Source organism: Sturnira hondurensis, unplaced genomic scaffold (genome assembly GCF_014824575.4).
Source record: "Sturnira hondurensis isolate 20B ecotype Veracruz unplaced genomic scaffold, ASM1482457v3 Scaffold0004136, whole genome shotgun sequence".
Taxonomy (NCBI): Eukaryota; Metazoa; Chordata; class Mammalia; order Chiroptera; family Phyllostomidae; genus Sturnira; species Sturnira hondurensis.
Genome location: NW_028076767.1, coordinates 3,379,055 through 3,392,839, shown reverse-complemented (window position 1 = coordinate 3,392,839; position 13,785 = coordinate 3,379,055). Strand labels below are relative to the sequence as shown.

General features: G+C 41.6%; 1 protein-coding gene and 1 pseudogene across 2 annotated transcripts; one reads left to right on the top strand and one right to left on the bottom strand.

Moving 5' to 3' along the window:
• Window positions 1-417: 417 nt before the first annotated feature.
• On the top strand, window positions 418-6,597 carry CTLA4 (cytotoxic T-lymphocyte associated protein 4). Of its 2 annotated transcripts, XM_037043524.1 has the most exons (4): window positions 418-664; window positions 3,210-3,557; window positions 4,014-4,123; window positions 5,415-6,597. In XM_037043524.1, the coding sequence occupies exons 1-4, from the start codon at window positions 556-558 to the stop codon at window positions 5,517-5,519; spliced, it is 672 nt and encodes a 223-aa protein (XP_036899419.1). In that variant the 5' UTR covers window positions 418-555; the 3' UTR covers window positions 5,520-6,597. The 2 variants fall into 2 exon arrangements, with proteins under 2 accessions (XP_036899419.1, XP_036899420.1); XM_037043525.1 differs by lacking the exon at window positions 4,014-4,123.
• Window positions 6,598-9,338: 2,741 nt separating this feature from the next.
• Window positions 9,339-10,022, bottom strand: LOC118985843 (40S ribosomal protein S18-like; annotated as a pseudogene).
• Window positions 10,023-13,785: the final 3,763 nt, after the last annotated feature.

Here is a 13,785-nt window from a genome sequence, read left to right as displayed (position 1 = left end):
TAAAGTATGCCAGGGATGGTACCTCACAGGTAGAATGCAAAGCTTTTATTAATGATGCCTACAGATCAATTCTGTCATTAGTTCAAGGGCTTACAAAGCCAGCAGCTTAGTGGTTTGGGGGTGTCAATGAAATGCACAGGATGCTAAAAGATGCCTAGACATTTGGATAAAGTTGGGATTTAGGGGGACTCCTGCACTCCAGGAAATTTTCCAAGTCTCCACTTAGTTATCCTCAAAATGAAGAAAAGGCTTCAGTTTCAAATTGAGTTCATTTTCCATTCTTGGATTGGCTTGTTTTGTTCAGTTTTAGTTTGAGTGTTTGAGGTTATCATTTCGACGTAACAGCTAAACCCACGGCTTCCTTTCTCGTAAAACCAAAACAAAAAGGCTTTCTATTCAGGTGCCTTCTACAGGTACTAAGTGTATATAGCTGGGATAAAAGCCAGCTATATAAAGTCCTTGATTCTGTGTGGGTTCAAACACATTTCAAAGCTTCAGGATCTTGAAAGGTTTCACTCCGTTTCCTGAAGACCTGAACACGGCTCCCATAACGCCATGGCTTGCTTTGGATTCCGGAGACGTGAGGCTCGCCGGGACCTGCCTTGTAGGACCTGGCCCTGCACAGCCCTGTTTTCTCTTCTTTTCATCCCTGTCTTCTCCAGAGGTGAGTGAGGCTTTTGGAACATGAAGGTGGAGGAGGTGTTTCTCCCATCTGGGTTTCATTTCTTTCAGCAGTCAAGGGCAGTGATTTCTAGCAAAGCCAGAGGCTAAAGGTGAAACTCCAGTCTCCAGGCTTGGAGATCTCTGTTTCCCAAGGTAGGCAGGGCACAGCTGGCAGCAACAAATAAGCAGAGATACAACTCATAGCAGAGTGTCGGGCATTGAGTAGAGGCTTAGTGAATACATCTGAGTTGGTTTGGGAGACATGAGCAATTTTAGACACTTCTATATGACTGAAAGAAAATGCTGTGAAGTTAAGTGACTTAAGAGAGAAAAGATACACACAGTTCTGAATACATCTCAGCTTGGAATCAGGGTAAGCTCAAAGTTTTTCTTTTTGAAAAACATTAATAGAAGCAAACCATGGAAAGTTTCTTCTCTGCCCAATTCAAGGGTTTAAGGTCCTCCAATTCAATTTTACAAACTAATTAGCCAGCTTGTTTAAAATTTAAGTCTTCTTTACTCAATTCAAAATTTTAAGAACGTCTTAACCGACTCTATAAGCTAGTTAGCTAATTATTTAAAAAATGAAAGCAGTTTGAAATTGTAAAACAAAGAAAAAGGAAGGAAGAAAGAAAGCCATAAGTCTGGTAGAAGACACTTAATTGCTGCCTGATCTATCTGTGGATTCTCCAGTTTTCAGATAAAATAAACCTCTTTAGATGTTGATACCAGGTTTGTTACATAGTGTAAAATGATAAGCATTCCCACTGAATTTCAAAGCTCTCTCTCTCTGGAACTTCTCACTAAGAAATCATGTAGTTTGTATAAAGTCAAAAGATGTTTAATGATTTAATTTTTACTGGATAAGAAATATTCATATACCTTTTATTATTTTACATGTTTTGAACATTAAAGACTAAATAGTCTTAGAAGTATTCAAATTTCCTTTTTAGGGCATTTAACTCAACCTATAAATCCTCCCATGGCGAATCCTGGGAAACTGAATGTGACCAGATTTTGTAGAGATAGTTGGGAGCTCATCTGGGGTGGGGCAGGAAACTTGGTCTTCTTTAAGCTTCAGGTCAACACAATGATTTTTGAGTGTCAACTTGGGAAGGGCATAATGGCTAATCCCAAGAGTTTATCAGCCAAAGGCACACACTGGAGGAGGCAGTATGAGTGGACAAAAAAGCTTAATACAGGGCAGAACTTGATTAAGTACTATAACCAAGTTATAGCAATGCAGGGGCTGTTCAGAGGGCATCTCTGATGGACACAGATAAAGATTGAAGAAGGAGGTTGTTGTCTAACCAGGGCTACTGGATTAACTATGGCCCCGGCGGCTATCCTATTGTTGTCTCATCTGAGGACAGAAGTTGTGGAGTGCAGGTTCCTGGGGGGAAGGACTAGCACCTTCAGCACAGAGTGATCTGTACACAAGAAGAGGTGTCCTGGAATCTCAGGCTAGACTGACAGGTGAGGATTAGATCATTAAGGATATGGAATGTTATTTACTTTCTTTGTTTTTGCAGTAAGTGTTAGGTAGACATCGAAAAGTTTGAGCTGATTGAATGACATGGCTCAATCCAAATTTGGGGTGTCACTTGTATAATGGACCGGAGAGGGGTTAGTTGAAGGAAGATAGTTTGACGTGAAGCCGCCATGTTTTAGATGATGTGAGCCTTCTTTGAATGGAGAGCTAGCCTTGCTTGTTCTGTGGAAACTAGAGGGAGAAAGAGCACCCTGTGAGGGTGTTCGAGTGAGGAGAGAGGGCAGCGGAAGGTGTGGCGGCAGTGGCAATGGCAGGGGAAGCCCACAGAAGTTAACAGCAGGGATGCCTCAGCCTGGAGAGGAAACGACCTGGTGCCCTCTGCTTTGTGGCTTTCTTCATCTAGCAGCAAGCTTCACTCTAAGATTAATGATGCCAGGGAAGGGGGTGGCTGGTGCAGGAAGCCAACATGCAGCTACCTGTGGGTAATAAAGGTATAAGGCCAGGGAAATGTGGGCAAAAGTTTCTGAGGTACGAATTGAGATGCATGGCAATAATCTGTATCTTGGCCTCCGAAGTGTACTCTACTACTCATAGTTCCTGAACTATAGTTCCTCCAGTTGTATTATGACCTTAGAATACCAGAGTTGGAAGGCACCCTGATGTTATATGATCTAATCTCCTTTTCCTACGTGTGAGAGGAAATGAAGTCCATAGGGCAGGAGTGACAAATCACACATTTCATGGTAGAGTCAGGCCCTCTGTGTGTCACATCAATAATCTTTCTGCTGCAACCAACTGCCTTCAGGAAACTATTTTCCAGTAAGAAAGCACCTTTATAGAAAGTAACTGGAGGAGAGCTGAGAGGTGGAGGGAAAGCTGGGATGGGTGGAGAAGGGAAGAGATGGGAGAGTGAGGGACTGGTTTAAAAGGAAGAGAATAACTGAAAGGTAATGTTGGAGGATGCCCATCAAAGACAAACCTTCTCTGGCTTTTGCGAGGGTCTGATGGTGGGTGAGCATGAGTTACTGAGTTTCCTTTGGTTTTTCCATGGTAGGGATGCACGTGGCCCAGCCTGCAGTGGTGCTGGCCAGCAGCCAGGGTGTCGCCAACTTTGTGTGTGAGTATGAGTCTTCAGGAAAAGCTGGAGAGGTCCGGGTGACAGTGCTGCGGCAGGTTGGCAGCCAGATGATTGAAGTCTGTGCCACAACGTACGTTGTAGAGAATGAGTTGACCTTCCTGGATGATTCTTCCTGCATTGGCACTTCCAGTGGAAACAAAGTGAACCTCACCATCCAAGGGCTGAGGGCCATGGACACAGGGCTCTACATTTGCAAGGTGGAGCTCATGTACCCACCTCCCTACTATGTGGGCATGGGCAATGGAACGCAGATTTATGTCATTGGTGAGCAAAGCCATAATCACTAAACTGACACCTTTTGCACTGCTGTCTTCTAAGCATGAAAATAGTTTTGCTCCTTAATGTCAGGTGGTTTATCTTTAAGATTGTGAAAATTCTTATTAAGAGTTCTTTGGCATACCATATGTTAGCCATTTTTTTTAAAGTATGGGTGGCAACTCACACTGCATTTTGCCTATAAAATAAAATGGGTTGGAGAAGGTCATTTTTCTATTGACAGTTTGGGGAACTTGCTTTGGAATGATAACCATCACCAAGGTTGCCTTCATGCCTTTGATATGACACTGCTGGGGAAGTTGCACCAAATAGTGGGACTTGCCTGTGGGCTAGCAATGCTATTAAGGTCTGGAAGCTCAAATTTCTTTATTTTTCATCAATGGGGAAGTAGGGCCTTAAAGTTTAGAGTGTCTCAGGGAGGCTCTGCTTTGTTTTCTGTTGCAGACCCAGAACCATGCCCCGATTCTGACTTCCTCCTCTGGATCCTTGCAGCAGTTAGTTCTGGGTTATTTTTTTACAGCTTCCTCATCACAGCTGTTTCTTTGAGCAAAATGGTGAGTGGGATGCTGACAGTGCACCATCTTCGGTGGGGATACCTTTATTGTTGACAACTGACCAGATGACGCTTTTGAGTTTAGTTTTCCTGAGATGAAGCAGTAAATGAGGAAGGGGAAGGACAGTGGTAAAGAACACACTCGCACCCATGGCATTGGCCTTTGGGGTTTCAGGATGACTGGTATTTTAGATGCATGTGTTTGACATCGAATATTTGTGTGCTTCTGACCAGGGTTTCAGTTTGAGTAACCGTTTGAACAACATGGGGCAGCTGTTTTGCTCTCTCTCTGCGTGACAATTGTGCTTAGGTTAATAACCCTGAAATTCAAGATTAGGTTGGGCAAAATGCTGCTGGGGAAGACCATCGAGCTGGGTAGATTTTATTCTCTCCCCTAATGTCTCCCTACTTCACCAGGAAGCTACCTCTCAGTGCTATCCAACTCACGTCTTCCTTGTCCACACTGTAATTATCCGCAAAATACCTGTTCAGGGCTCCCTGTCACCCAGTCCGCCTGACTGGGAAGTTTTGACCTCCTTTCCAACCCAGTAAAAGAGAACCTCAGTTTTCACTCATTACAGCTGTTGGCGGAAGAGAAGGGGGTATGGGATTTGGCCTCCTGTTAAGATTTCCTTCTGAAAGTCTTTTTAGCCAACTCTGCTAAAGGCTGGTTTTATCATAAACTTCTCCGTCTCTTTGCTCCCTCTCCCCTGTCTCCCCCTTCTCTCCCACCCCGATTCTCTTTCTCTCTCTGCCTTCCTCTCTCCCTGCTTCCCTCTCCCCACCCTAAGAACCTGTCCTATCTCATTTGCTACAAACTGCCACACAGACTAGTATGCCAGACCTCAGTTTATGGAGGTGATAAAAACTGGGAACTGATGCGGACAGAGAAAGAGTGATAAAGAGTATATGAGGAGTGGAGGTGAGGAATACAGCTCTCAAACAGGAAAACTAAAGTTTATTATAACCCTCATCCCTCCCACAGACAATATCTAGTCACTTACCATACGCATTGGGGGTGTTTTTTTCTGAAGCTTTCTCAAAGACTCTTCCTTCTATCTTTTAGCCAGGGGAAATTATTGCTATTTTTACATCTGTAGCACAGAATTATTTATTAAAACTGAATTTTAACAGCTAAATCAAGAAAATGTCCTGGGGCTTATAATTCTGTATATTTTGAACATTCAACTTTCAATAGGGGAGGGACCCAATAGTTGTTGAGTCCTATTGTGGTTAGAGGTGGCTTCTGTATTCCTCAATAATAATTACCGTTTCTCTTTTGTGTTTGGCAGATAAAGAAAAGAAGCCCTCTTACTACAGGGGTCTATGTGAAAATGCCCCCAACCGAGCCAGAATGTGAAAAGCAATTTCAGCCTTATTTTATTCCCATCAATTGAAAGACTGTAAAGAAGAAAGACAATTTTCCAACCTCTAAGAGCAGGGGCAATTCTATCTTTTTGCTATCCAGTTATTTTCATTTGTTTGTGTACTTCGAAGGAGAGTAATCTCTCTTTGACATAAAGCTGGATGCAGAACCCAAATTAAGTGTACTACAGTTTAAAGCAAAGAAGCAGACAAACAGAGCCAGGATGTTTCTGTCACATCAGATCCAATTTTAGTAAAAGCATCACTTGGGAGCAGTATGCAGATGCAGCATTATGATGTGGAACAAGGAAATAAGTTAGGGGATGGTACCGTCCTGGAAAAGCAAAGGAAGAGAGTAAGGGTGAGGGTGATATTGTATACACCTTGTATTTACATGTGAGAAGTTTCCAGCTGAAATGATGTGTTCAAGTTAAATTTTTATGCTGTGTTATTTTTCTTAACAAGTGGATAATTAAATGACTAGTTTAAAAATACTCACATGGCTATATTTTAGCCAGTGATTCCAAGGGTTGTATTGTACCAATATGTATTTTTTATTTGATAGTATTGTGCATGGGGCCACATGTGCTTTTGTGTACTTGCTGATAGTTTGAATATAAACACTATATGGCAGTGTCTTCCCACCATGGGTTCAGGGGAAGTTGGGTGAAGGGCTCAGGACACTAATACACCAGGTAGAATATAAACTCACCTGCTAACTGGCTTGGAAACTGGATGAGGTCATAGCAGATTCTTGTAGATGTGTTGGGATGAATTGGTGTTGACATGTGCTTTGGGCTTTTATGCCAGCTCTTTTGAATGGTTTGCAAGCAAAGCAAAGTTTGTGATAATTGAATTCACTTGATAGAACACCACTGTGGAGAGACTGGCTCATTCCCACAGTCCTATGGGTGTGAACTCCAAGGAAGCTCTAGTTACATGGGGCCCCAATTCCTTACACATGGTTAACAGCACAAACAGAAAAAAGAAGCAGGTAGCAGAACAGGGTGCATTAAGGTTTCTGAAAGCTAACACTGTTGGTGTTTTTAAACTCAATATTTTCCATGAAAATGCAACAACATGTATAATATTTTTAATTAAATAAAATCTGTGGTGGTCATTTTCTGGTTGTTATTTTCCTTGTATTTGAGTATTGTGTTTGAATTTGCTTTTGATTGATTCACTCAGCATTAGGTGGCTTCTCCAATATTAGAAATACTGGGAACAAAATGAAAAAATCCAAAAGGGCAAATAATGCTTCATGAGTTAGCTGTCTATCATCCCACTACCTGTAAGCCATTCTTGGAAGAATCAGTCTCTGTCCTTTGATTTCTTCACAGCTGTTTGAGTTACAAAGTGGCTACCACAGAGAGAGTAGTCTTTGATAAATCACACAGCACTCTCTTTAGCACAGGTTCTTCAACTCCTCCTTCTTACCCACAGCTTTCTCAGCTCAACTCTGCTGTCCATTGCAGTTGCCATTGGCAACTCCAGTGTTATGAACTGTGCCTCTTGCAGCCATTTAGATCTGTTCCATGGCTAATAGAGCTTTTCCTTGTAGCTTCCAATTGGACCGTTTCATGAATTCAAGGAAAACATACCCGTGGCCCTATCAGCTGGCAGGTCTGGCCAACTGAGCCCTCTGTGGTTCTTGGTTAACCAATTGTAGCCTCAGCTTATTTGGTTTCCATGCAAGGTTTCTCATTCTTGACCTCCACATCCTGTTATTGTCTTGTGAAATGTTTCTCAGTGTGGCCAGCGACCACCTATAACTGAAGCAACTTGCTAAAAATGCTGATTCAAGTGCTTGACTTTACATGCACTGAATCAGAATCTTTTGGGCAGTGGAGCCAGGAGTTTGCTCTCCCACCGTTGACTCTCAGTGCTTCTTACACCCATCAAGTTTTGAGAATCACTGCTTAGGCAACTCTCTTCTCTTGCTCACTATGGCTCTCTCCCTCTTTTTTTCCAGCAAGTGCCAACAAACAAATGATACAGCACATAATGAACATTCCATAAAGATTTTTTAAATGAAATGAATAGGTCTTTCAGTATATGATATAGTAGTTACCTACAATGAGCTTCTACTATGTTGAAGATTGTACCTGTGATGATCCTGGCCTTTGGTTGGAAGTCATTAAGAAACACACAGATTAGGAGCTCCAATGGATAGTATGATGCCATTTCTACTTTTCCAAATGTATTTAGAGAGATCATTCTTTTCCATAATTGATGCCTGATCTAAATCACAGAGAGGGCCCCAGATAAGGGACTTCTCAAGTATCTCTTAGACACCATTAGATGATGGTCTACTTTATGTAAGCTTAATGTTTCCTCTACTATTATGTGAAATTCTACTATTAGCTATTCATTGAGTTGGACATTGTCTTCTTTACTCAGTCTCAATGTTTAAACAGTAAAGTACTTCTTAGCTCAGGATCCTACCATCATAGACAATTAGGACTGGAGAAGCAATCTTAGAAATAATTTTAGAAGAAATTGAGGCTTAGAGACATTAGGAAACTTGTCCAAGGTCACAGAAGGAGGCAGGATCTGAACCAGGCTGAGAGGCCAGGTCTGTGGATTCTCACATCAGGGCTCTGCAGTGGGTGCCACTGTGAAGCTTTCTGCCCAGGAGCTGTTCTTTTCAGGATGCTTTTCTTCCCACCTCCATCCCAGATACTGTGTTAAGCCTCAGTGGGATCATTGCCTTGGTTTCTGGCCTGATGTTGACTCTGTTTTCTATCTCTCCCTGAAACTCAGGTGACTCAGCCTGTCCTCAGCCATCCTGCAAAAGAACGCTGCAGAGGAAAACACAAAACAACCACTGCAGTAGTCAACCACTCTGTTGCCTGCAGTACACTGAGAACTATTCCAAATTCTCCTGGAAGTCACATAATAACCTATGGAAAAAACGCATGCCTTTTGAATCCTACACAGTCAGGTTACCATAGCAACCAACAGTGTTATAAGAACACATTAGTCACATGAAGTGGTATAATCTACTCAAACAACAACAACAACAGGGAGACTCTCCCTGGGAAGAATTTGAAAAAAATACATTTCATAAGATGCTTTCAAATTTTAAAAAGCAATGCAAACAATTTCTCATGTACAGCACTTTCCTAGGCTGTTTCCCTTTTCTTTTTGCTTCACCTTGACATTTTAGTCCATCTTGCAGTCATCCAAACATTAGCATATTTTCCTCACTTGGTTGAAAATGAGTCTTGATTTTCTTCTTTGTAGTTAATTTGCAACTCAGACCTAGTCTCTAGTCTCCTGTGAACATTTTTTTTTTTGCTTGTGGCACATCAAAGTTATCTTTAACTATGACTGGACTTTAAGGAAAGAAAGCTCAGATTTGTGAATGAGGACCAGCATTCCCTAGTACTCCTTTCCTATTTAGGAAGCCATTGTTTGGATACAGTTTCTTGAGCTGCTTTTTCTCAATGAAGTGGGAAAGGAAACCAGCTTGTGAAGTCTTTAACATTTCATGGATGTACTTAGCTAAAGTAAGTCTCACAATAACCCTGCAGAAGATATATTCCCTTCACCTTCATTTTATAGATGAGGAAACTGAGGTTCCAAGAGGTTTTATCACTGTCCCAAAGCCACACAACTAGTAAGTAGAGTTAGGGTTAGAACCGATGTTGAATTCCAAAGCCCACATTCTTTTCAAATGACCATGCCTAAATTCTGGGAGCTACCTTCCAAAGGAAAATGGGATAACAGAAAGTGCTGGAGAAGTAAAGCATGTATCATGGGGGCTTCAAATAGGTGTCAGAATAAGGAAATGCTCTTTGGACAATTTTTTAAAAGTTTATGATTTATTAACAGAAAAGGCTTACTGATCATTTCTTCTTGGCCACACCTACACTGTAACCCTGGTGGCCTGTGGCCTTGGTGACCCTTGATGTGATGGCTTTGAACATGAAGACCCCAGAAGTGGCACAGCCCTCTGTGGACCTGAATTTTCTTCATCTGCTCCAGTTCTTCACAAAGCTTGTTGTCCAGACCACTGGCCAGAACATGGCTGTGTTGTCCATCCTTCATGTCCCTCTGTCTGTTCAAGAACCAGACTAGAATCTTGTACTGGCATATATTCTGCATAATGGTGGTCATGTATTCCACCTCATCCTCATGAACTTTCCTGTCCTCTTGGTGAGGTCGATGGTTGCTTCCCTCAACACCACTACCATGCTGGCAAGGGCTATTTTCTGCCACCCACTGATACTGTTATAGTACTCACAAAATATGTCAGAACTTCTCAGGAATCCCTAGAGATGTGGCAGCAGCAGCCACGTGAAAGAGAGCTGGACAAATATTTTGAAAGGTTTTTGAAGATGCTCATGCTGAGATTACATCCAGCAGCTGAGTTACAACCAGAGATAGAAGACAACAGGAAGGTGAAGACATGTAAATGTGGACCATTGGTTTCTATCCACACCATTAGCAGTAGCTGTTTCCCACTCACTGGCGCCCAAGTCAGTGCGGCAACATGGCTTCTCAGCAGAGATGGGGAAAATGGAAACCATTGATACAGCCAGCAGCAAACTTTGACGTTCATATAACCTGTAGTGTGTTCCCTGAAAATGGGGTCATTGATTGATCAAAACAGGCTGGAAGTAATAAAAAATAATGACCAGTGGAAGGCAATGGCAGTTACCTTGCATGTATATCTGTGACTCTTGGGATGGGGCTAGTTTGTAAAAGAAAAATAATTAGCCTAGAGCAGAAGATGAGATTGGGAATTGGGAGTAAAGAGAAGGGAGACTAAGTTGAAGCTCAAGGGTGCTGGAAAACAGAAATGAGTCCTTTTGAGGAAAAAAAAAATAGGGAAAAAGGCAGAAGACAGAGGCCTGAATATCTCCCAATGTCAAATACAAAAAAATAAAGTGGACCAGTATTCTATGAACAAAATTATCGAGTAAGGCTCAGTGACACACAGAAGATCAAAGACTCAGAGAAGCACAGGTCTGCACCAGGAGACCAACCAGCTGAGACTATGATGGAGGCAACTGCACAGAAATAATTTCTACCAGAAGTCATAGTGTGAAAATATCTGGGGCCAAAACACAAAACAGCCGTCCCTTCTAAGAATGGGTATTAAAGGCAATGGTTCCACTCTGGATGGGTGGCAGCGGAGGCAGGTTTGTGTGGTGTGGGGGTGGGCACTCTGCAGGGGTGAAAGCTGATTTGGGGCAGTAGTTTTGGGGAGCATCACAAAGGAACTGCTGAGTGCTTTAGGCCTGTGCAGAGCTAAGCAGCATGGATTGCACTTGTGACCATTTGAGTTTTTACAGTGCTTGTAATTTGTGCTTGAAAGGGAGATTCATGGAGGGCATGGTAGCTGTGTCCAAGATGTGAAGGGCTATTATATGAAAGAGGAATTAGATTTACTTTGTGGGTTTCCCGAAGCTGTTTCCCACTCACTGGCGCCCACTCACTGTTTCCTTAGCCCTGGTGTTAGCCCTACTGGAGAACATGATAGAAACAGGGATTAGTGTGGTTTTTCTTTCTAGATGTAGATTTGGGTGTAGAGTCAGGGAGACTGACTGCATTTTATTTGGTGATATTGCAGATTGGCTTGGGAAAGGCCTGCTGGATCCTCAACATCAACTGGTGGGGAAAGGAAAGAATCAGGGGATTGGGTGGAGCAGGGAATTGGGTGGGGAAATGGACCTGATTGAAGGATCAGCTCTTGCTGGGCAGGCAGCACTCCTGCGGACAGCATCTGAGACTTGCGATGGGTTCAGGCTCCATTAAGGCAGGAGTCACTGTACAATGGAGGGCTAACCTGAGAGGCAGATGGTATAGCAGGAAATAACAGGGTAGAAAATACCCAGAGACAGATGGCTATTGATAATATCCTGGTATGTTAGCTGGTTCACATTAAGACTCCTTCAAATATTTGGGAGTATAGAGAATAGGATCTCATGTTTGGGGGAGGCCTGCACGGGTGTTGGGAGAATTGACATGCTGGGTAAGTAAACTGAGGCCAAAGTCCAAGTTATCTTTAACTATGATAGTTATCTTTAACTATCTCTAACTTACCCAGAATTGACAGGCTGGGTAAGTAAACTGAGGCCAAAGTCCAGAACTTCACAAGATGAGGAAGACTACCTTCTCCTCGAGAGCTTGCCTGGAGATACTGCCATAGACTGAGTCTGGGATTAACCACTAGGTCACTGATCCTGGGAGGAACCTCAGAATCCTTTTCAACACAGTTCTCTAGGGAATCACAGAGTCCTCACAGATGGTATTCAAGGTGTTATTGAAAACCTCAGGGATTTTAACCACTTCTACCTTTTCCAAAACTCAGGTCAAATGTCCCTTTCTCTGTAAAGCCTTCCTAATTTAAACCCCCACACGTGGTTACTCTTACTGCATTTGGTTCTTCCCTCTTTTAGCTTTTTACCCCTTTGCGGTATCAACATTTGCTTATGGCCTTTTAACTTCTCTCAGTGGAGCTCACCGTGGGCAGTGGAAGAGTCTTTTTCGTATCTATCTACCCAGCTATTAGAATGGAAGATACTATTTCTATATTTGTTAAATATTTTGGCCAAGATCTTATCGCATGAAGTGGTAGAGATAGACTCAAATTTGAGTCCGTCTTTTGTTTAAATTCTGTGTTCTTTTCCTTAAACCCTGCACTCTGTGGTATGCCCTTAGGCACACTGGCACAAACTTAGTTAGAAGGAGAACAAGGCTGCATTTGTGAGCATTCACAGACATCAAAGAAATTTTATGACTGCTCTGAAAGTGGTGTCTCGGCTCCACCCTCAGAAACTTCCATCTTCTCTGGTGCATTTTATAAACTGAGATCAAACTAATCGTGATGAATCTGACTTTTGACAACCATCATAACACTATTGCCTTTATTCAGCTGTGGCTGAACTATTTATGTCTAGCTTGGCTGTCTAACCTACAAACTTTTTAAAATCAGATGTCTTTATGCCTACAGAAACTGAGAGAATTATTTTATAATCACACTTGCTGGAAAAAAATAAGTCAATGGAAATTTTTAATAAAATATGTGGTAAAACCACAATTTTAAGTCATGAATTGGAAAACATGCAGCCAAATCTTTATCCACTAGACTATTCAATATTCTGCAGTCATCTGTGGAAATTTATAGATATTAAATTAGATATAGGCCGGTTTTTCTGTTTGTAGAACATAGCAGAAACCTAAATGAAAACCACACAGCACCATTATAAAACCAAATGTGGTGTTTATTCCCTTCTAGGTCAAAATGCATATGCAAATGTAAAGAAACTTACTTGCTTTCTCATTGAACAAAAGGCTTCTGTTAACATTTTATTAAATATTGTATGTTTCTAAGAGACAGATAGTGAAGAAAGTAATTGTAATCATTCACTCCAAGAATCTAAATTATATTCAAAAGTGATGAAAATAGAGACAAATATCCTTTTCTGTGGCATAAGGGAGTTGGTCAGACTTTCTCTCTCCAAGGTCCTTTGTAGTTCTGAGAGCTACAGAGTTGTCATTAGAATTCAGATTTACCTTGATAAGTTGCAGAGATTTTTGGATATAAGTAAGATGAATTTCAATGATGACCAAGTATAGAGAAATGCACTTCGGGAAGAAAAACAAATTATAGAAATTCCAGGTGATAAAGGCAGCAGTGTGTGAGCACTTCAGTGAAAAACTCAGGGACGAGTAAGCTGTTCACAGTGTTGCTCAAGTTGAATAAATCTGGGCGACACGCACAGAGTACAATCTGCAAGAAGTACAAGACCGTCCCTGGAGTAGCTTGTCACCACACACACCAGGCCTGGGTGCTGTGATTTGATTCAGATCAGCAACTTAAAAAATAGATACTTAAGAGAAAAGAAACCCAAAGTTATATTGGAAATGAAAAATGGCTTTTAAAAGGTCAATTTCTTTTTTCTTCCTTTCTTCCTTCCTTTGTTAAGAGCTTAATGGTAGAATTAAGGAGCAGTCTTCATTCATATGAAAGAATATCTGAAGTCTCTGTGTCCTGTAAATGAGCTATACTGAGGAAGTTGCATTTTGGCTAATTATGAGTATAATCCTGGGTTTAAATTCCTATGGTCAGGTATTTATAAGTTATTAATAGATTTGTCACTCCTCATGTTAAGGTTTTGAAAACATTCTTTCCACTCTGCTCACTTCTTTTTTTCTGGCATTGAGCAGATAGGCACAGATTTTCAATGGCAGGTGTAGGTTTTCAATGAATATCTCTAGTAGAACAAGTTCCTGATTGAAAATGATAATGGGAGTTCTGGCCAAGATGGAGGAATAGATGGAAAT

Bases quoted from the DNA above. Each gene is read 5' to 3' on its own strand.
- CTLA4 (XM_037043524.1), top strand. From the start codon at position 556: ATGGCTTGCTTTGGATTCCGGAGACGTGAGGCTCGCCGGGACCTGCCT. The intron at 3,558-4,013 runs GTGAGCAAAGCC...TTTCTGTTGCAG, and splicing joins AACGCAGATTTATGTCATTG to ACCCAGAACCATGCCCCGAT. The intron at 4,124-5,414 runs GTGAGTGGGATG...TGTGTTTGGCAG, and splicing joins CTGTTTCTTTGAGCAAAATG to ATAAAGAAAAGAAGCCCTCT.